This window comes from Nannobrachium achirus, assembly GCF_963921795.1.
Source record: "Nannobrachium achirus genome assembly, chromosome: 1".
NCBI lineage: Eukaryota > Metazoa > Chordata > Actinopteri > Myctophiformes > Myctophidae > Nannobrachium > Nannobrachium achirus.
Window position 1 is genome coordinate 38,155,483 of NC_137810.1, and position 23,208 is coordinate 38,178,690.

At 42.6% G+C, this 23,208-nt stretch overlaps 1 protein-coding gene across 2 annotated transcripts in view; it reads left to right on the forward strand.

Annotated features, from left to right (window-relative positions):
- Positions 1-23,208, forward strand: part of ccdc50a (coiled-coil domain containing 50a) — a 35,496-nt gene that overhangs the window by 7,996 nt on the left and 4,292 nt on the right. Inside the window, exons 3-9 of one of the 2 annotated variants that reach the window (XM_080736682.1) lie at positions 8,448-8,577; positions 11,000-11,090; positions 11,867-11,969; positions 18,435-19,388; positions 20,378-20,529; positions 21,585-21,629; positions 23,042-23,197. In XM_080736682.1, the coding sequence (XP_080592808.1) occupies positions 8,448-8,577; positions 11,000-11,090; positions 11,867-11,969; positions 18,435-19,388; positions 20,378-20,529; positions 21,585-21,629; positions 23,042-23,197 (1,631 nt within the window). The remainder of the gene's footprint in view (positions 1-8,447; positions 8,578-10,999; positions 11,091-11,866; positions 11,970-18,434; positions 19,389-20,377; positions 20,530-21,584; positions 21,630-23,041; positions 23,198-23,208) is intronic. The other variant, XM_080736683.1, reaches the window with a different exon arrangement.

The following is a 23,208-nucleotide window of genomic DNA, read 5'->3' on the forward strand; positions in this document are numbered from 1 at the left end:
TCCAATAGTACGCACTGCACGCAGCTCCTCGTGAACGTTGATATGCGGTGCTGTCTGCACTCTGCAGCTGCACTGTGAATCTCCTCCTCGTTACGTCTCGCAAGCCTGACTATACTTTGTCGTATGTGTGTTGCACGGCGAAAATAGCTGATCTGCAAGCTCACAACGCGTTGCATCCACAAGACAACGTGAGCTTGTAGATCAGCTATTTTAACCAACGCGGACACATGCTGTGTGCGAGGTTTAGAAACTTCTGCCTTCAGCCCTTCACAATAAGGGTGCAGGAAGACTGGCCACTGGGCAGTGGGCACATAAATATTGTGGACACCTCATGTTAAGTTGGATGAAATTATTGCTGTGTGTGGTTCTATATGGGCTGTGTCAATAATTTTGACAAATAATAGCATGCAGCAACGTCTAAACATTTATATATATATATATATATATATATATATATATATATATATATATATATATATATATATATATATATATTTATTTATTTATTTATTTTTATTTTTTTTTGAATAGCCAAAAGTATAAAAGAATTATGGTTAAAAAGAACGAAAAAGAACTAAGTTAGTTCATTTTGGGGAACCATGAACTTTAGTTCAAAATATAGAATTATGAACTATGAAATGAACTAGTTCATTTTAGAAGTTCTGAAATTGAACTTGAACTAGTTCGTTTTTAAAGTGAACTTTCCCAACACTGGTGCGAGGGCCATTCAGGCTAGATCAGGTTGGCTGTCTATGAATGTGCTCTGGTGTGAACTGGTTTAGCCTGCAAATTGATTTTGACCCATTCCTATTTCTAGATGGTCTGCCTCACAGACTGTTCGGGTACATTATTGTTATTCTTCTGTGTCACAGAAATGACAACCTAGCATACTGCATTCCTGGGGCTCATCTCTCTTTCTTTATAGGAAGACAAGGTATTGAGCATTTTCCTAACGTGTCAGAGAGAGTAGTAGAAAACCCAACACCAATAATCCAGTTTCCTCCACAGAAAATGTGTCAAACTCTTGACAGTGCAAACCGCAGTGTCAGTGGAAACAGGCTGATTATGCCTGTATAAACCCCTGCTTTGCTACTGTGTGTGCATTATGCCAGTACTGCAGGATGCCATAACAATGGAAGAGTAGGGGTTGTGCAGCGCTATGGTGGACTAGTGCACTGTACTATTACCTGTACTATCTGCTTTGTCTGGATCACATTTGTGTGTGTGTGTGTGTGTGTGTGTGTGTGTGTGTGTGTGTGTGTGTGTGTGTGTGTGTGTGTGTGTGTGTGTGTGTGTGTGTGTGTGTGTGTGTGTGTGTGTGTGTGTGTGTGTGTGTGTGTGTGTGTGTGTGTGTGTGTGTGTGTGTGTGGCAGTGCACAGCAGCCATGGCTAGAGTATGGATTGAACTTGGACAGCAAAATTAGATTAGCAAGCACTCCTTTGTACATTAGCAGGAAACGCCCACTGAGACACTAGTGTCTGCACACACCGGAGCCCTTTGCACACAGGACAGTTGCGTTTTTTTCGTTTGCGGGATGAATAAAACGCATTGGATTTGGTGTGCAAGGCTGTGCGGAATCGGCGCTGCGGATCCAAAAAGGAGTCATAAAAGGAGTGATGAGTTTTTTACCGCATGCGACAAGACGCACGAATCGAACTGGGTTCGATCGAGAAAAAAACGCACGGCGGCAGCCACTCGTCGCACGGCTAATTCTGAGCCGGTGTGCATGAGGTCATAGAGAATCATTGTTTTCTTTTCAAAAAATTATATTGTCCGTTTTATCCGTGCGGTTAAACGCGCCTGGGTGCAAAGGGCTTGACACATGCATGCATACTGTATGCACACAGTGAAATGATCAACTCTTATGCTGCATTCACGCTGAGAGAAGCCAAGCTAATGGTTTGCTTGGTAATGTATTCTCTATGCAAACCAGCTTTAAAAATGTCCAAGCTTTTTTTCCAGCTTGGAAATTTTAAAAGCTCGTTTGCATAGAGAATACATTGAATTACCAAGCAGACCATTAGCTTGGCTTTTCTGTATGTGAATGAGGCATTAGAATTAAATGGATAAATTGAGACTGAGTATTTTACTGTGTTCCTTTATCTGTTGACTCCGTGTGTCTAGATATACTATGGGTTATCTCAGCAGCCATAACCCACAGCGACGCTCTTCAAATATTTTTAAGCATCCTGCGCGATAGAATCACATTTACACTGCATCTAAAGACTCCACCTTTTGCACAAAAATCGCACATTTTTACCCCAATGTTCCTAGCAGCTTCTCCTGAAGCTATTGTATTCGCACGATGTACACTTTGTAGAAAAGTGATGTGTGGGTTTGCTATGCAAATCTTTCTCCAGAGTGTCTCCTATGCAATTTTCGTCACCAAAGTATCAGGTTACAGTTTGCTTCAGCAGTGACGGGCGCAGCAGCGAGAGCCTAGCTAGCCGAGAGCCTGTATCTTACAAGAAGTTGGCGGCCCTTCGGGCCACTCACATCTAGAGTTCGGCCCACTCACCTCTTCACAGCAACATACTGTGTGTGTGTGTGTGTGTGTGTGTGTGTGTGTGTGTGTGTGTGTGTGTGTGTGTGTGTGTGTGTGTGTGTGTGTGTGTGTGTGTGTGTGTGTGTGTGTGTGTGTGTGTGTGTGTGTGTGTGTGTGTGTGTGTGTGTGTGTGTGTGTGTGTGTTGCTAAAATGAAAACATTGAAATAATGAAAATAAAACATTGGCAGGCCTATTATAGTAATAATAATAACACAATTAGGCCAAAACTTTTTTTTTTTTCAAAAAAACTTTTTTTTCTCAAAAACATTTTTTTTTTCTCCAAAAAATATTTTTTTTCTCAAAAAAAATGTTTTTCTCAAAAAAAGAACTACCCATATTTGCCCATTACAAATCCATTTGATTGCTGGTATACCGTGAGGGCCCCCGGAGGGGGCCCGAGCTCTAGATTTGAGGGCCCCCAAAGGGGGCCCGAAATTCTAGTTTGTCTTATTGAACTACAGTATCTGACTGACACATGGTGTTTTGTGAACAGTACACCTAGAATTGTTTAACAGCTTTTTTGTTAACATTTTCTCCATAGACATTTAAACACAATGGAGTCAATGTTGTCCTTGCGTGTGGTTAATACGTTATGGATGTTTGGATTTAATTCATAAACCAATCTTTTTTCCAGGGACTGCTTTCAGCTAGACTTTTCGAAGCAATCCATGCTTTAAAATGCATTAAAATGCAATGTTTCAAGTGGCTGCAAGTTGGTTTTCATACTGTACAGGAATGAGTGGAATCCAATGGTTCCTCCATTCAAATAAAGCAATGGTCAAGTATACCATCAGTCATAGGCTAAACATGATGGCAGTGTGATCCGTTTCTATCATGGTGAAGTATGTAAGACCATCCTACTCTTTGAGGTCAAAATGCACAACCTTCTGCCCAAATTAGATGGCATGCTCTGAGCATGACATGAGCAGCATGACCTTACTCCTACTAAACCCAGATGACCAGTGTGGCCACAGCATCCCTTCATGCTCATGTCACTTAACTTTTACATGAAAATGACAGGAACTGAGATGATCAAGTAAAACTGTTTTGTATTTATTTATTTTTGTATTTGTTGTTGCGCTTTGGTTTTATCTTTATGAAGCAAATAATAATAATAATAATAATAAAACTTTATTTGTATAGCACCTTTCATGACATGAAATGCAGCTCAAAGTGCTTTACAGAGCATAAAATGAAGCACACGTGCTTAACAGAGAAAAAGTAAAATAGAAATAAAAAATACATAAAAAAGAGATAAGTAAAATGATTACAATAAAGCAAGAAAAAATAAAAGCATAGAACATTGAAGAACAATTTCAGAGCCGTGCGGACGTCAATAGCAGCATAGGGATTAAAAAATTTAGCTAAAAGCAAGAGTAAAGAAATAGGTCTTGAGCTGTGCTTTAAAGCTATCCACCGAATGAAAGGACAGGCCTACAATCAGAACAATAACTGTAGGCCTAACATTCATACTTGCATGTAAAGTTTCAAGGTTGTTCTCTTGAAAATGAGTAATTTAATTTTGGACAGTGTAATACTGTTGTGCAGTGAACTCAACAAATGAGGCTTGTTAAAGGACAAAGTCGATACATAATTATGACATTCTAAGAAGTTCTAAGAATAGGAAGCCACAACTGTGAGCTGGAATCTGTGTTTTGACTTTGTAAACCCCTGGCCTGTACCCCTTTTTATTTACACAACAGACAGTTAGGCTTAGACTTAGATATCTATGAGCGGAAATGTTATTTGTTACTCTTCAATTATGCTTTCCTCAACCCACAAGCACCTGTGGAATTTGTCTGATTCCCCTGACATGTGACATGCACATGTTTGCTCTTGAAAGCAGCCTTAATGACTTCTCCAGACTACTGATTGTCAACGTGGGGTCCAGGGACTCACAGGGGTCCTTGAGAGTTGGTTCTAAGGTGGTCCCCAGCTAAATGATTGCTTTTTGGGAACCAAATGGACCCTTACAGTCCTTTACTGTAACTCTGAGTTAAATTAAGACTTTATCAAATCGAGGTCTGTGGCCGATTTACACTGATCATTATTTTTAATTCTGTCGCCCTTAAGGCGTTTTACTAGTAATGTTTGTGTGTTTGTTTTTGGTGTCAGCCTTAGTATTTAGGCTGAAATATGGAGGGAAACCTGAGAGAGGGAGGGAAGAGAGAACCAGATGTCACCCTGTCATACCCTACAGTGCTACACAGCAAAATCTGGGCTGTTAATTAAACTCTTGGTTTTGGCCAAAGACCGTCTTTGTGATCATCTTTTTGAGGCTTGTTTAAAAATCCACACCAGTGGAATCTCTTAACCCCGCTCGGCCGCCAGGTTAACTGATCTGGTTTGAGCTGGCAAACTGTCTCTCTTTTTGACCCTGGAGGTCACATAACACAAAGCGCATTGTTGCTTTTCACAGCCCAGCTGTCTTGTTTTTTCACTGCCTCACATCAACAGATGGCAACCCGCTCTGTCAAGCAAAGAAAACTGAATAAGCACATTGTCTTGAGTGTCCAATTGGTATCGTTTCGTTTTTGATCCGGAAGCCCAGAGTACAGTACTGTACAGTATGTAAAAACAAGGCTGCCTGAAAAGTAATCTTGCCAAGGTTGTGTAAACCACTGGTTCTCAACCTTTTTTAATGCCATGAATCCCCAGTTTGATATGCATTAGTCCACAGACCCTCCATTTGATTTATTTTTTACCTTTTCTTTTCTCTTTTTTTTTTCTTCTTTTTTAATCTCTTGGACCCCAATCTATAATGTAAAACCCTCAGTTCATTTAACTCTTGAGAGTGAACAAATAAGAGTGAACAAATGAGAGTTCTTAACTGTCTTATCATTTAACTGGGGGGGGCTAGAACCCCCTCAAGGACTCCTGGTGGTCTCCGGACCCCAGATTGAGAGCCACTAATATAATGTTGAAGGTCTTCTTTTGTTATTTACTTCAATGCAGATGGTTTTCTGAGTTCTGCCTTACTTGGATTTGTTAACAGTTCTGCTGCCGTTGACGATCCTCACCGGCATTTAAAGGGTTAAAATCATGGTGCCGTTGACGGTGAGGACTGTCAATCTTACTGTATTTACAGTAAAAGTATAATTACTTACAGTACGACGCTCCGGTCCCGCCCGCATCGGTAATGTCCGCGATTTGTTTACAACGCACGTTGAGCGTGCACGCGAAGTGAAGCTCCGCCATAGTAAATCCATTGAGAGGCCCATAAAGAGACTTCATTTACTCAAAAAGAGACATTTTGATCCAAAGGGTGGCCTGGTTACAGTAGAAAATACACTTGGCAGGGCGCAGCCATGTTTCTTTTCTGGGCCCACACTGTCATGTGACTAGATGAAGTAAACGTTGCCGTCAAGTGATAATCCAAAAAAAAAAAAAGAACCCCCATGCGGCCCTTCAAAATAATAGCGGCGGCCTACGGAGGAAGCGGCGCGGCACCAAGCATCCCTTCAAATATTAAAAGGCAGTAGTAGTGTTAATATGGGCCATTCACACCAAGCACTAACTAGAACTACTAGAACATTAAATATGTTGTTTTTGAAAAATATTGAAAATAATGTGGACAAAAGCTAAGCACCAAATTCTTTCCACATCCTCTCAATCTCAGCATTTTTTGGTGGCAGCCACATGGTAAGGTGGTTGAAGACGACCATCTTGGATTTCAAAGAGGGCCACTTAGGTCAATCTCGGTGTAAAGATATATATGTTTCTGGGGTCAAGGTCAACTTCTTCTTGAGTGCTTCTCAGTCATGTATGATTTATATGAGTTAGAATTTAGAATCTAGCAATGAAGCACTGGGTAGTTCAGTCAGTTGAGCTCTCGCCTTTCGACCACAAGGCCATGGGTTCGATCCTGGCCACCGCCAACTCTGCATATGAGTAGCACGGCTTGGGTGTGGCAAGTCGTATGGTAGGTTTTCCGGCCAAGGACCCCGTAGTTGAGAGATGGATGAAGCAGGGACCCCCTCAACTTTTTCGTAGATTCCATATAGTTTCATCGTTTCATGTCAATTTGTGTTTTCAGATATTTAACCACTTGAGCCGTCATTAACGCGAGGCGTTGTGAGCTAGTAGATCTGCTATTTTTGGTTTGGTACAGTTCTCAGAATATGGACACTAGGGTTCAAGTTGTTAATATAAAAAGGTTTAGAAGATTTGGAGGACCCCCTGTTGAAGACCCCTGGTCTAGTGAATTGTAATGGGGATAGACTCCTACAGTACACTCAGCTGATACCGCCAATCTCCGCCCTACTTAACGAATCACGGTGAGAGTTGTTTGGGCAGAAGAACAAAACAATGGTACACATTCCAACAACTCAAGATTCACTGCTGCAGCATGTGAAGCGAGTTGCCTACTAGTCTGGTCTCTGGGCCTCGTCTGAACTTGCCCAGCAGCCGACACCCAGTCCAGAAGGATGGGGATGGACATTGGATGTCGACAACCAAGTCTGGCTTGATGTTTGGAGCATTCTACTAGAACAGCCTTTTAGAGTCTAGACACAGTCCAATCTCACCTTTTCTTTCCCTGTTTGTGGAGTCGGACATGTTCAAGGCTGAAAAATCTATTGTCATAACGCACCATCCTGTCGTTAAACTCGAGAGACAAATCCGTATTATTGTTTTTGTGCAAAACCTCCTGTTGGATAAAGATAGCCTCCTATCTTGTCTCTTTGACGTCAGTTTTGACGTCAAACTTTTTTTTCATCTCCAAAGTGTCACAAACGTACACGATTGATCAGTATCATCCAAATAAAATCAATGCTGCCCCCTTGGCTTTTTATCAACTGTCGTGGCTGTGAGCCTGTGACATGTCTTCCTCTTTCCTTCCTTCAACGATGAAGAGGGAACTTTTATGAAGCCCTTCTCGAGAGGAAATTGTGGGATGTAATTTGGGATGTAATTTTCACAAGAACGGTGTGAGCCGATCGATGGCCATGTAAGGGGGAGCTGTTTGAATGAGTGAGTGATGCGCCCGTACGTACCGAGTGGCCGGAGTGCGTCAGCAGACAGGATTTATCACCTGTTATGCCGACACAGCCTTGGAATGGCACCTCGTCTTGAACAAATCACTTCAGTGAATCAGTTAATGGATAAAATAAAAGTTATTTTTAGTTAAGTTATTTTTGTTCCTCTCGCCTCTATTTGTGAGAGCTCAATGAGGTCATTGCCCTTTTCTATACATCTTATCTTTTCAACTACAGCAGGCATTCTAAATTAAATTAAATATAGTTGATATGCCTATGTTATGTGGCCAATTATAGAAACAAAATGTGCGATATGACTGCACACAACTAAATTTAGCATGACAATCGTTACATAGTGCACACTCTGTGTATCTTCAAAGACCAAAGCGGCACTTTATTGGTTTATCTCTTTCTTCTACCAAAGCAGATCTCAACAGCACAGCTGCCCCTCTCTTTAAACTTCAAAGTGTGTGTGTGTGTGTGTGTGTGTGTGTGTGTGTGTGTGTGTGTGTGTGTGTGTGTGTGTGTGTGTGTGTGTGTGTGTGTGTGTGTGTGTGTGTGTGTGTGTGTGTGTGTGTGTGTGTGTGTGTGTGTGTGTGTGTGTGTGTGTGTGTGTGTGTGTGTGTGTGCGTGCGTGTAAATAAACCTCCACTCATACGGAGTGGAATCCTCAATTCATCCCAGCTAAAGTACACACAGTCCAACCACAAAAACAAACTTGACGCATGCAGGTTTTCTCAAAGTGTAATTATCACCCCCTGCCCTCTCATTCCTCAGTAGCAGCAAGCAGTGCAGCTTGGCGGGATGACATGCTGTGTGCTTTGTGTCGTGTATACATGCAGTCTGAAGAGTGTGCACTCGTGCTCGTTACCGGTGTGCGTTTATTATGCGCGCCGTGCTTAAGGGTGGTGTTTGTGTCTGCAGTCGAGAGCCACTTGGCGTCCAACGTCCACAAGAGTCGCCTGGTGCAGCAGGACCTGCAGGTGGCCAAGAAGCTCCAGGAGGAAGAGGATAAGAGGGCCAAGGTTCAGAACCAGAGACAGTTCCGAGACATGTGAGTGTCCATCTCTCTGTCCTCATTGCCCCCCCCCCCTCTCTCTCTCTCTCTCTGTCACACTCATGCACAATCAGACCATGTATGTACTGTATGTTCATAGTATTTGACATCTAGGTCAGCGGTTCCCACACCTTTCCGTGCCGAGGACGCCAAAGAGAGGCATAGCCTCTGTCTGCCTCTGTCTAAAAAAGGCCTTCTCTTATAATTTTGACAATGATGCAGTAATGACGCGCTCAAAATAGCAATGCCAACAATCTTATGGATTTCATTTCAATTTAAATAATTATTCTTTCATTTTCCACTCCCTACCAATTGGCCCTCTTGGTCCCCTTTGTAAAGCACTGGTGTAGGATTGTAGGTGTCTCTGTCTCCCATATTTCTCTCTCTTTGCATGTGTTGCCTTTGTCAACTTGCAGAGGCTGTTCAGCTGCGGTGTGCTCACTACTGTACATTAGATACAAATTCATATTATGTAATACGAGTCCATAGCGACTAGCGAGGTATGTAACCCACAGCCATCACGTCTCCTGCTGGTGTCCACCACTACAGCACCCTGTTACACATCATGTGCTACATACAAGCCACAAAGAGGCTCCACTCTGCTCTCCAAGTTTTGTAAAAATGTGCTGACTCACAATTCAGCTTGCCAGAAGTCAGCTTCTCTTTCTCTCGCACACACAAGTCTTGACTATGCATTGACCTGAGCAAAATGACTTTCCCTTGTGGATAATAAATACGTCTAATCTAATCTCTCACACACACAAACAAATGCACACACTAGTTAAAGGTAATTGGCATTAGAATTTAGAAACAAGTCAAGCAACCATTACATGAATTCACTTCAATCAACAATCAGTTGATCTTAAATTGCTTATGGCTCAATTTCATACACAAGTGCAATTCAAAGTGCTTCATGTGCAGATGCTCTGCTGTTGTTTCAAGCAGGCCACCTCAGTTTTTTACCAGTCTTCCGCTCAGTTTGTGTCATTGTCAAACAGTCAAAGTTGCTCACTGCTCAAGGACACAAGATGAGCTTATCACCTGTTATGCCGACACAGCCATGGAATTAGATAGCATCATGAGCTGTAGAGTAACATCACAGCAGGCCTGGAGAATCCTGCCTGGAGCATAGGCAGGCATGTCATCCCTGATAAATTGATGACATTGTTATCTGATCTGAACGCAAGAGGAATGCTACTCCACCATGTGTTGACTCTTCAAGACATTTTGCTGTTTCCCACGCCATGCTGTTAAGATGATCTTCCATCTTTATACACTACATTTTACGATTATCAGCTGAGCTACCTGAAAACATATAGAGTTAAATAAGACTGGCGGATGATTTTACCAAGTGTATTCTCCTCGTTCACCAGCAAGACAAGCAGCCAATAGACCTTAAGTTGCCTCAAACTTTCACCTCTTTCTAAACTTGCATAATTATAAAATTAAATAGTGTTGTGAATGTTCTGTTTTTCCCCCTGAGCTCCGACTTTTTAACAACAGCCTCAAGGCAAATTGATGCAACAGGAAGAGTGTTACATTTTTTATGCATATTTTATGCAAAATGTGTATATGTAATGTGTACCTGCTATTAATAAACTTGCCACAAAAAGTTCGGAAATCTAACTTTGGTCGATTATATCTCCCCTTTAATAAACTCAAATGGTATTGTGTTTTATATCATTTTCATTGTTGATTTGTCACCTTTACAACGAGGTACAGCTTGTAAGCATCGGGCATTCGAGGCATGAGCTACACAGCCAAACGTGTGGGTTGCGCTGACCCAAAATTTGCCAACATTCGGTCCATTATATCCCCCCTTTAATTGTGCCAAATGGTATTGTGTTTGATATCATTGTTTGTTGATTCGTCACCTTTACAATGAGGTACAGTTTGTATGGATCTGGCATTCGTGGAATGAGAAACACAGCCAAACGTGTGGGTAGCGCTCCTCCAAAAAATGTCAAAATGGCCTGGCAGGCCTGCAATACTGTTCTTTTGGTCTTCACCTTTGTTACTTGGGGCATTGAATGATTGCATTCTCTCACAGTAATAAGGAAAAGAAAAAACAACACATATTGGCAATTTTTACACTTTATTAATGTTAAGCTCAGTGTCAGGGAAGCCCAAAACGAGAGTAAATGCCAGCAGAACAGTATATTGCAAGCCATTTTGGCAAAATTCTGGTCGGTGCTACCCACACGTTTGGCTGTGTAGCTCATGCCTCGAATGCCCGATGCTTACAAGCTGTACTTCGTTGTAAAGGTGACAAATCAACGATAAAAATGATATAAAACACAATACCATTTGGGTTTATTAAAGGGGAGATATAATCGACCAAAGTTAGATTTCCGAAATTTGTGGCAAGTTTAGTTGACTGCTCTCTGCCTTCCTTTACAAATGCATACACACACCTCAGCGAGCGCCAAGATAATGAGATTGCCCATGAGATTCAAGAAGAACTGGTCCGACAGGCAGAGCAACAAAGACAGCAGGAGGAGAAGGATGCGGTAAGAAATACACACACACACGCACACACGCACACATGCACACATGCACATAGCGCACTCACAAATGCCACAGTTAAAGTGGCTAAATAAATACTGTACACTCATTCACTCACTATTGCCAATTCAAGCAAGATATCATCTACATCCCATCAGTCAGCACCCAGTTTCGATGGTGGGTTCTGACTTAAATCATTAACATGGCATGTTTATTGTTATTGTTTCATTGGTTGAGAGCAATCGAGAGTGATAACCAAAGTCCAGAAGTCTCTCAAAACTAGGTTTTGTGGTGCTAAATCTTGCTTTGGGACTGGTTTACATACTGCTGCACATATCTGGCCTACAGTAGTCTCTCAAAACTAGGTTTTGTGGTGCTAAATCTTGCTTTGGGACTGGTTTACATACTGCTGCACATATCTGGCCTACAGTATAACATCCATCCTACTGAATAAATGTCTTTGGGAAAGTATGGAATTCTGAAATAAGTGTGCGTAAACTGTAGGTTCAGGTCTCTATAAATAAATCGATTAGTTTATTGACTTCACAGGTTCACGTTTGTCTTGCTGAAAATGACCAAAATGCAAGCAAAGATAACATTTCAGTACAGATGCTCTGAAGTTTATGTTGTGTGTGTGTGTATACAGTATACCGTAGACGGGACAGTGTAGAGTAGACAGAAAGTGGGAAGAAATGCAACCCAGTTCTACAGCCAGGATGGAACAGGGTTTTGAGAAGGCCATGTAAATCCTGTTATCCTTTTTATTTCCCTCACAATGTAGGCCATCGCTCGTAAGCTGCAGGAGAAGATGATGAAGGAAGAGCGGAAGAGACAGAAACAGCTGGAGGCCAACTTTGAGGAGGAGTACTTTGAGGATCAAGGAGGTGAGTTGGCACCAATTTGTCCATAGTGTGTGTGTGTGTGTGTGTGTGCGTGTGTGGGTCTGTTGTGCCACAGTCTATGATGTCTTCCAGGCATGTGTTGGTGTATGATTGCCCTGGATACCGTCGCTGACCTGGGGCTGAGATTTTCACGAGGGCTGTTCTAAGCATTATGCTGTAATTCACCTCCAGGGAAAGCTCAAGCACACCATTTGTTATCTCAATCTTCCCTTTCAAGTACTGTACAAACACTACAAGTTGACTGCAGAGGTTTGTGTCATCTCTCGTGTGTTATGAAAGATTATAAGGGAGGGAATTAGGATTATTTTAAGATGCCCTCTAACACTGTTTCTCAACCAGTTTCACTGGGACCTGAATTAGCTGAGGGTGACTGTGTGATTGAAGCTGTGTGCAGCTGTAAAAGTTGGTTCCATCACACATCACTTGGCAATCACATTTTGGCCAGAGACCGAGAAATTCACTGATATGGTTGCCAGAGTGCTCATTGTACTGTACTGTTGCATGAGCCACAGGTGTACAGATCAGAGAGACTGTGTGTGGGGTAAGAAGCTGGTAAGGGTTGAGGGCTGTTTGAAAAAGACCCTTTAATCTTCTCTGCTGCCTAATAAAGGCTCAGAAGCAAATCAGCTGTTTTATTATGCTACAGATGTAGTGCGGCCTGTCTGCCACACCACTGCTGGGAAAAAACTGTATATATATATATATATATATATATACTGTGTGTGATATATATATTGTGTGTGTGTGTGTGTGTGTGTGTGTGTGTGTGTGTGTGTGTGTGTGTGTGTGTGTGTGTGTGTGTGTGTGTGTGTGTGTGTGTGTGTGTGTGTGTGTGTGTGTGTGTGTGTGTGTGTGTGTGTGTGTGTGTGTATATATATATATATATATATATATATATATATATATATATATATATATATATATATATATATATATATATATATATATATACACACACACACACACACACACATATATATATATATATATATATATATATATATATATATATATATATGGGGTGCCACGGTTCACGGTATAAAACCGAACCGTACGGTACGCCCTGCACGGTACCCGAACCGTACGCCTTCATGTGAACCGCGGTCTTTTTGTGTTTGCAAATTAATTAATTTCTTACAGCTGGACAGCCACTGTGCATCGTGCACAAGACAATCTCCACTAAACCCCGCTCCGCAAGTAAACACGCACTAATGTCCCATCACCGTTAGCCCTCACCCCCACCTACTCTGTAACAAGAGCCGACATTCACACTCGCAGCAGAGCAAAGCAGTTGAGTCCTCACAGAGACAGAAAAACAATACGAAGCAGCTAGTCGCTAAGCTGTGCAGTGCGGAGCGCACGCATTGTAGTTGTTGTAACATGGAGAACAAGTCCAGGAGAAATCTGCTTGTTGTTGTTAGTCCCAAACATCATTACAGTCTGTTTTTAGACTGACCATAGCAGGCAGCGTTAGCAAGCAACAAAGCCAAACGTAGCGTAGCCCCCAGCCAGAGTGTCAGACACCCGCTACTAGTCTCACTCACTGACTGACTGGAGGAACAACGCATGGTGAGTGTTGTTGCCATGTCTGATTATTATAAGCCACGTTGAGCTTGTTTTTATGTAAAGTTGCTTGTAGGCTAAATAATGGTGGATGCGGTGGTGAGCTTGTAGATCGGCTCGGCCACTTTCAAATAGCCGACGTGTATAGGTTTAAAGACCTCACGTGGCCTATATTCACTTATTTAAGCCTTGTTTTCATAGATCTGGTTGCTTATTCCTCTCGCAAAGTTTGGCAACACAGTGAACACACCCGTCTATTTTGGTTATAGTAAAGAAAACTTACAGAGGCTATTTGCTCAAGCTTGTAGCCTACTAGTACTATAGTATCTCTTGTTGTGTGCAAAACAATTTGTTCATAAATAAAGCACTTTGAAACTGAAGACAATGGCCAATATTGATGATAATAGAAAAGAAAATAATTTTCCCCCTTTTTATTTTAATTTTATATTATTAATTTTTTTAACCCACCTTAAGGCTAAGAGGCACTGTCATAATTCAATTCGCTTAGAAGCAAAATAAAAATAGATTTTTGGAAAGTAATTTATTTGTATTTATTTTTTTAATGCAAAACACGTACCGAACCGTACCGAAACCGTGACCCCAAAACCGAGGTACGAACCGAACCGTGGGCTAAACGAACCGTGGCACCCCTAATATATATATATATTGGGGATGATCGAAAATCGACTCGACTTTTTTTTTCTTCTTATAATTATTCTTTTTCTAAAGTTTTTCCCCCAAAAATGTTTTAATCGCTTGTTCAAAAACGTTATAATCGTTAATGTTTTCCAAATGTGAGAGGACCGGTGTGTGTGTGTCTGTCTCGGGGACGAGTGAATGTCTGTGCTGTGTATGCATGCATCACAGATTCGCATGCATACGGCGCTAGTCAGGTCCGTGGACTACTGGTTGAGAAACACTGCTGGTCTGTTCGTGTGCACACGTCATAGCAGTGCGCGCTGACTGGATGTGTTTTGTTTACATGCCTGTGTGCATGCATGCTCGACACGAAAGCTCGCTTGTTAATGGCAGCGTTGCCTCGTGTGCAGTGATTTCGTCAAGATTGACAATAAAACAACACAAAATAGACTACACTACTCGTCGTTAATGCGACACACCCGTGGACGCGGTCGGGGAGCGAGGCAGAGGCCGGGGGTGCCAGCCAGAGCACTCCCACTACGTTCCATGGACTTTGTCACTCCGCTTCTAGTCTCTAGAGAACAGACTCCATGCTAACGCAAGGAAGAGCAATTATTTATTATAATTATTATTAGGGCTTTGATGCAAGTTCTGATGGGTGCAGCTGCATAAGTTGTGTTGCTTAAAGTAATGCACCGTTGTGCTCTCCTCTCAGCTGCTGCTTAGCGGATTATTTTTGGAGCGGTGAAAGCGCTCCCAATAGACAGGTATGTCTGTGGCTGGCTGGCTATGTGGCTGGCTGGCTGGCTGGCTGGCTGGGTATGTCTGTAGCCTGGCAATACCTTGAGTGGCCACACAAGTTAAAGGAGGGGCGCTGTTGTGCAGGCACAAACACACACACACACACACACACACACACACACACACACACACACACACACACACACAGAGATTCACCGCTCCACTTCGAACCGAGGTTTGATTTTTTTTAAAGTCGATCGACGCGTCGATTCACAAATAATGCGTCGATTAACATCCCTATATATATATATATATATATAAATTCATCATTAAAGGTTCAAAGTAGTCCAACAAATGTGCACATTTTAAATGTTGACAGTCTTTCTTTGTTAATTCGCCTCATGTGACTTATTTCCAAACATTACTTGTGCTGTTTTCTGGCTTCTGAAACTCAATTCAAATCATCGTAGAGAGAAATGGAAAGAGGAAGCATTTAGTTGACTTTTGTCTTGCTCTGCACACTTGTTATCTTTAGCAAGGTTACACCCACAAACTATAATACTGACAGCTGTTTTTCAAGTGCAGCAAACAAGACAATTGGAGTAATGTAGAGATGAGTGCAGCACTGTGAGTGTTGCAGGGCTGCTACATGTGGCCAACAGGCGCGTGCGTCGCTGAAGACTGACATAGTGCTGATATGACTATAATTGATTGATCTCATGTTGTGTGAATACTGTAGCTAACAAAAGAAGGTTGTTCAGTCTTGGGGGAAAAAAACACTTGCCCGTTTGTACAATCAGAAAGCAAACTCCATTTGCACAAATATTTATTTTTCCTTGCACCGGGCAATCAGACAAACCTTATCGTTCATTGCAGTTGAATGCATGTGCTGTCAGTAATTTAAGTTTATTCTGTTGTTCTGCCAAGTATAAATCCATCTGGATTAAACTGTCAGCGTGTCAAAGGTTAACTGAATGCAGGGGAGACATTGGCTGTACTGTAGAAAGTTGGTGTGAGACACCCTGCCATCCCTAATTTGGGCATTACATTATAAGAAAACAATCAAAACATCTTCAAAAATTATGAAAAAAGCAGAACTACATACTCACATGTTATTGTAATGTATTGTGATCTTATAGATCAGATATTTTCGCTATTATTTGCGTGACACGCAAAGTATGAAACAGAGCTTAAGAGGTTAATTATGGCTGTGAGCATGGCCAGACCTTAAGAGTTGTACTTTCTTGTCCATACAGCACTGTGTCAGTGTTTGAAGTGGGTCATCATTAATGACTCCTGTGTACTGCACATACTGTATGATGACTTAAGCCATCTTCCACTTTCTCTCTATGTAGCTTTTGGCTGTTTGCAGTGTGCAACACCATTCTACAATGACGTATGTTGACCGATTTCCTGAGCGGCACCCTGTAGACAGTGTAGAGGGTGCCACCACCATTAGCTGCAGTGTAGACCGTAGTGTCAAGTAACTTGTAGCCTACATTTACTGTACAATTTTGAGTATTTTTACTTTATTTCCCATGTTCAATAATTTTACTTCTACTCCAACACTGGCTGCTGTTTACAATGCGACAGGGCTCTCTACAGGGGAGCGCTCAGGAAATCTGTCTATATCAGGCATAATACTGCAACTTATTCAACATCTGCCATCTTAACACCGAGCTACGCGCTTCTATGTGCACACCTGTCCTGTATACAGTACAACTGGCAGTGTGGCGTGCCGTGAACGTGTACACAGCATAACAAAGACTCAGATTCAGCTGCCCTATTTGTTTTTGTCAAACCAAAGCTGTTGAAGTCCGCTTAAGGCAGTTGTAGCTAAGGCTATGAGTGAGCTTTCACTCAAAGCAGTCTTATGTTTATTCCTATCCACAAGTTTCCAACATCCCATCGTGCATTGCGCAGAAGTTGGACGGAGCTTCCGGCGCCGCAGCCGAGTGTGATCTACAAGCTCACAACGGTTGCATCTGCGACGCGACGTGAGCTTGTATGTCTGCTGTTAACCGGAAGTGTGGTGCAAAGAATTCCCCAGTAAATTCCCGCGGAAAGAGGTGGATAAAGGGACAATCTGAATCACTGACGCTGTCATTTTTTTATCATTTTCATTATCATCCTCTTTGGAGGATGATAAGGAAAAATGTCCTTTTGAACACACAGAGTAACACACACAAGCACACACGCACACATACACATACACATGCATGCATGCATAACTGCACTGCATGTATAGTGTATGGGTGCTCACACACACGCTTATACATACAATATGGATGTATTCTTCTCAATCCTGTCTTATCAGTGATGTAACGTCTCCCTAGGTGTGCGATAGGCTACTTCTCACAGGAAATGAGGAGATGCTTTAAGACAATCATAAAGCAGCATGATAAACCGACAGGACATTGTTTTTAAAGGAAGACTGGTGAAAGGATTCAAGGAAGTGCTATTTAAGTTTATAATGAAATATGAAACACTTAAAGACGTTGTAAATGGTGTCATACAGTTGCGTATAACAATCTGTAGAGTACTATCAACCCACTGACTTGCTTTCCCTTCCACTGTTGTGATAAACCTTGTTGACTTAAACCAAAATCTTCCAAGTCTAGTCGATAACCGAAAGTCTTAATTTTATGGAATTTTTAAATGGAGAACAGCACAGTCTGCAGAGATCAACATCCTTTTAGGCGAATCCTGTCCACTTTTGCAGGTAGTTGGCAGTTTGACTGTCATGCCCTACAGTAGCCACATTTTTTTTTCTTTTTTTCAAATGTTTGAAAGTAAACAGAGTAGATGTGAACCATGCAGTAGATAACTAGCATTCCATTCAGCTGACGAGCGTACTGGCTGGTTCGCTTTGTGCTTTCTCCTCATGATATTCCTTGTGACTGTTCTCACTCAAATGTTGGCCAGTCATATGCGAGTTCACAGGAGGGTGGTTTACTTTGAAATGTGATTCTTCTGCAATTAACTGGAATTCCTATTAACTTTATCTAGTTTGTCCTTTTTTTCTCTTGTGTTCATTCTTGCATTCAGCCTTAATACAGTACTTGGCTTGATGCCAAGATTTGCTTTGTCATGTATTGATTTTGGGCTAAGATATCAAATACCACACATTACTACAGGGCATATTGTGTGTTCCATATTTAATACCAAATGCCTTTGACCATAAGCTGAATTATCTTCTGTTCACCAGTAACGTTTCCATTGTTGTTATAATGAGGCCTGCAATATAGACATCAGTCCTGCAAAACCTGTCTTCCATTCTGGTCCAAAACCTGACCCCATTGCCATTCCTCTGTTGTTCTGCTATTCTCAGGGTAGCTCTGTCTTTTGTATGTATTACTTACACTCTGCTCAGTCGGTACTAACTCTGTGCATACTAACCAACTTAGCTTAGCTCATACTGTGTCTGTGTTGTCGTTCCTGTCTCCATGCTCTCATCAAACATCGTCCCCTCTACCATATGTACATCATCTCCACCTTGCCCAGCTGCACGAGGGCCCCATGACTTGGACAAACCCAGACGCCACGGCTCTGGCTCTGATAGACATTCCCCGAGTCGGCACAATGAACCATATGAACCAATCAGTGCCCATCGCGAACACTCCCCAGAGTACTACTCTGTGGAGCCCAAAAGGAGTAGGTACCCAAAACAGGACCCTGTGGCACCTCATAACCGTTCCAGATACCCAGAACATTACCCACCGGCTGATGGAGGACGTAGCAGGCACGCAGATCCATACCCAGAACATCTACTCTCCCCCAGAGGCAAACACAAGGATGGGTACCCAGACTACCAGCCTACTGAGACTGGCAGAGTCAAGGGTCAGAGGGGGGATGAAGTGGAGAGGGTAGTGAGGAGGAAGGACAGGCCTGCCCGACCGCCAGCACCCCACAGCTCCATAGAGAGAGACAGGGATCGGGGGAGAGAATATGACAGAGAAGGCAACAGACTTGGAGACAGAGAAAGGGACAAAAACCAAGACCGAGAGAAAGGCAGGAACGTAGAAAGAGACATGGGAAGAGACCAGAGGAGAGACAGAGACGATCCCGCCAGGCGAGACAAAGAGAGGGATAGAGGGCAGAGTGGGGACAAAGCGAGGGAAAGGGACAGGCCGAGGCAAAAGGACAGAGAAGGACACAAAGGGAGGACAAGGAGCAGGGAAAGGGTCCTTGAGGAGGAAGCGGTGCCTGGCCACAGCAGAGACTTGTTGAGGGAAGAGAGGGTGTCTCGGACAGAGGTGGAGATGGTGGATGACTATGGTGAAGGTGAAAGGGAAAGGAGGGCCAGGGGCCGGCATTTCACCCACCCTGGACCCGAGGAGGTCTTTGAGGAACACAGGAGCGGTGATGGGAGAGGGGAGAGGAGGGTGCCCTGGGACCCTCGAGACGGGGAGGGTCCCGGCAGGGAGCGCAGTGATACTGACCCTTCCCGGGAGACAGGTACAAGCCCGGCTGAGCCCACCTCCGGGTGTCTGTCCATCTGGGTGTCTTGTGTGGTTTGTTGGGGTGCGAACGTTGGGGCTGCTTTTCTCACTTGGGTGTCATCTTGGGGCTTTGGGTGGTGGTGCTGTAACCCCCTGACGACGCAATCACTACAATCAGCATTCTCTCTGAATTTACCCTCCTCCTCTACAGTACATTGCTATCGTCCTAATCTTTAATTGCGTTAAAGTTGGAGGAGGAGGAGGAGGACAAGGAGGATGATGATGACAATTTAAATTTGAGGCTGAGTGATTACTATTCCAATGGTCTTAAGCTGATCTCTGTTGATGCTGTGCGCGTGGTGTGGGGTGGTTTGCTTAATCTGCCTTCGTCAGGCTAGTAACATCACCCCCCCAAATATGCTTAGATGGAAATGTGTTTTTTCAATGTCTTGTATAATTTTGCTACAATATGCTTCATAATTAATTTCATGCCAGTACTCCCACGATTGATTCCCAAACGCAATATTACTCAAGAGCTGCCATGTCAGTGGGCTGGTTGTACTGTTATTTTCTAAAGTAGTACTTTGCCCCAGAGCTGCCCCATAAGGAAGACCATTTCTGGCACTGAATATATTTGTGTATAAACACACTACAGTGTATATATATATATATTTATTTTAAAAAAAGGAACTTCCAATTCTGACTTTGTCTCGGCATTCTGAGGTTTATTCTCACAATTGCAGCATATCTCAGAATTCAGGTTTCTTGTCAGATGAGTAATTGGGTAAATATATGATTTAAAATGTTGAGGTAAAAACAAAATTCAGGCCTTTTTAAACTTGACTCTCTGGCGAGTGTTGTTCCCACCCAGGCTTATAAAGGCATAACAACCAAAACGACAAGGTTCAAAACCAGCTGAGACACTGCAGCTCTTTTGGGCATGTTGGGAGAAAAACATGTACTCCTGTTGCGTCCATCTTTTAATAGATGTGGTTCCGTATGCAGGTCGCCTGGTCCACCGAGGAGGTGGCCCAGTGGTAGCAGGAGGTGAGTTTGGGCTGAAGGAGGCCACCCAGGGCCTCACGCGGCTGGACATCAGAGAGCAGGAGATCATAGACATGGAGGTCGCCAGGAAGCTACAGGAGGAGGAGCTCAAGGTGAGGCAGGAATAGAGTTTATTAACTGATCCAACTATGAAAACGAAATGCACAAGTAAATATATTACTATTAACTGATCTAACTATGAAAACGAATTGCACAAGTAAATATATTACATACACTACATGTTGTATTACATGTTATAGTTCAGTCATCATTACCCTGAGGAAGACTGTTACAGTCAGTTGGTGGTTTAAATAAATCATTTGCATCGTGGCTGGAGAGCTATGCAGCCTCTTTCTTCTGTTTAAACATTATTATCTGCACTGGTCATCACCTCACCAACCCAGGCGTGCCCTTTGTTTTTACCTGAGACCAGCACTCTGTTGCTGGAGGCTGGAGAACTGGAGGCGCTGAAATGCTGTCAACCTCTTGTCATTGCATTGCAACAATCTAAGTAGCAATTACAGTACCCTGGCCAAATGTAACTGTTACGGTCTGTGCCCACCGGGAGCGTTTATTTTGTGTGATTAATTTGCATGTATTTAAACTGCTTTTGATGAAGCAAGGTCGATTTTTCAGCTTGCATACAATCTTAAACCTGTGTGAATGTGGCATGATCTGGCATCAGCAAAATACGTTTGATGTGAAATGATTGTGACACATTTTTGTATGGTTTATTCACTCCGCTCCTGGTGTGTAATGACTTTGAAATGTACTTGTTTTGCACTTTTCTTGTATTGCTCTTCTAGTGAAATTGATTGTTTTTAGTTTAGTTTTTTATGTTCTTTAACACAAGGCTTGTGTTCCTAACCAGACGGCCTTCTAAATAAACATCACAATGACACAATGGATATTTAATGTCTTAAGCAATTTTCCGCCAACTTCAACATCTGGAACCATTTTGAATAAAACAATGGATCAGCTTCATTTGCTATGTGAATATAATAACTTCAGAGCTTTGGATGCCTTTGAAGCCATACGTGACTTTAGAAGTCTGTTAAAAAGGGTTGTCACTTCCCATGTTATATAATGACAGTCATGGGAACACGGTGTGTCCTGTGCCTGGAGAGAAGGACTTACAAGTTTGTTTTTTCTCTTTTGTTTCTTTCAGGCGAGCAAGGTCGACAAGCGTGCAGCCCAGGTGGCTCAGGATGAGGTTAGTAGCCGCTGGCGCCAAAGTCTGGAAACTTTCATTTATTTTTCTCACTCTTCTTTTTCATCCTCCTTTCTTCTTTATCCATTCTTTTCCACTGTTCAGTCAACTTAACTACACCGTCTTGTTTATTGTTTTGTAGCCACGTAATACACACCCAGAGTGCACACACAACCTTGATGTTTTTGCACCCCCAAAATTTGTAGCTCCTCAAATACCATTGCAATCTTTGTCAAATACTCCTAATAATAAACTAATACTAATAGAAACTATTAAAATCAAGATAACATAGAAGTAGCGACAATCAAAGCAACTACCGGTAATAAAGAACAACAAATGTAATATAAAGTACTGAACTCAAGTTCTGATGACACAGATATTTATCCTTGCCTAGGTGATAATTACCTGTCCGGACAGGTAACGCCCGACACTGTGGTTCCCCTATGGCCAAGACAGATGGCGCGACCTCGCCCTATAAGGCGAGATCGCTTTTTAACCCTTAGTTGTCTTAATGGTTTGTTTACTATAATGATGGTGGGAAAATAGCATTTGATCAATACGGCAGCCATGATTGACATGCTGAGTTCCTTCAGGGCGTGGTGGTGGCACTTCGGCTTGCGTTGATAGTTACTACTATATTGGCCCTAGGGTTGATAACCGCTGCTGACCTGACCGAGATCCCTCTCTCTGTAATTGTATCACTCTCTTCACCTCAAGACTGTGTCTGTTTTAAACAAGGTACAATACGACAACAATGTGAGTCAGGATTCGGAAGGAGGGTGATGTTTTGGGACTTGGTACCATTAGAGGTCTTCACAGCCTCACAGGTCCAATTTTAACTACCCAAACCCAAATGGACCCGGGGAAAATGGAGCCGGACCCAAATGGCCTGTCTATTATTTGGAATTTGAGAACCGTTACCCGGCTAGCCCCGAGACGTGATGAATCCGATCCGAACGGCCCTGCCTGTTATTAGAAAAATTAGATCCGATACCCGGGCAGAGATGTAGAAACCGGACCCGAGATCCGAATTGACCGAATGTCAAGGTTATTATGAAGAGGTGTAAATATTCTTACCGTTGCATGGTTCTGCTCGCCCCTGGACATTAACGTATTTCCCAGTCAATAATGTGGACAGGAACAATAAATCCACGTTTTCTTTAGATGTGTAATCTTTCTTCTTAGTCATTGTTAATGATAGTCCACTGTTAATTTATGTCGCAGCATAGGATATTGTTTTGTTTATCATTAAAACTAGTGTTTAAGGACTTCCTGACAAGTCAAGTGACGCAGCAAGGCAGCCAATGGCACTGACCGGAGGACGGGATCGGATCCCGAGTAATTTCGGATCTTGGACCTGCCCGAAGATCTCTAGGTACCATTAAACTATCTTTTTTTTTTTGTTGCTCTGACAGGAAATTGCCCGGCTTTTGATGGAGCAGGAAAAGAAGGAATACAAGAAGAACAAGGAGAAGGAAAAAGAGAAGGAGCGGGAGAAAGAGAAGGATAGAGAGAGGTTGGCGATGGAGAGAATGGCAATGGAGAGGAGGCGGCATGAGGGAGATTACAGGGTGATCTTTTT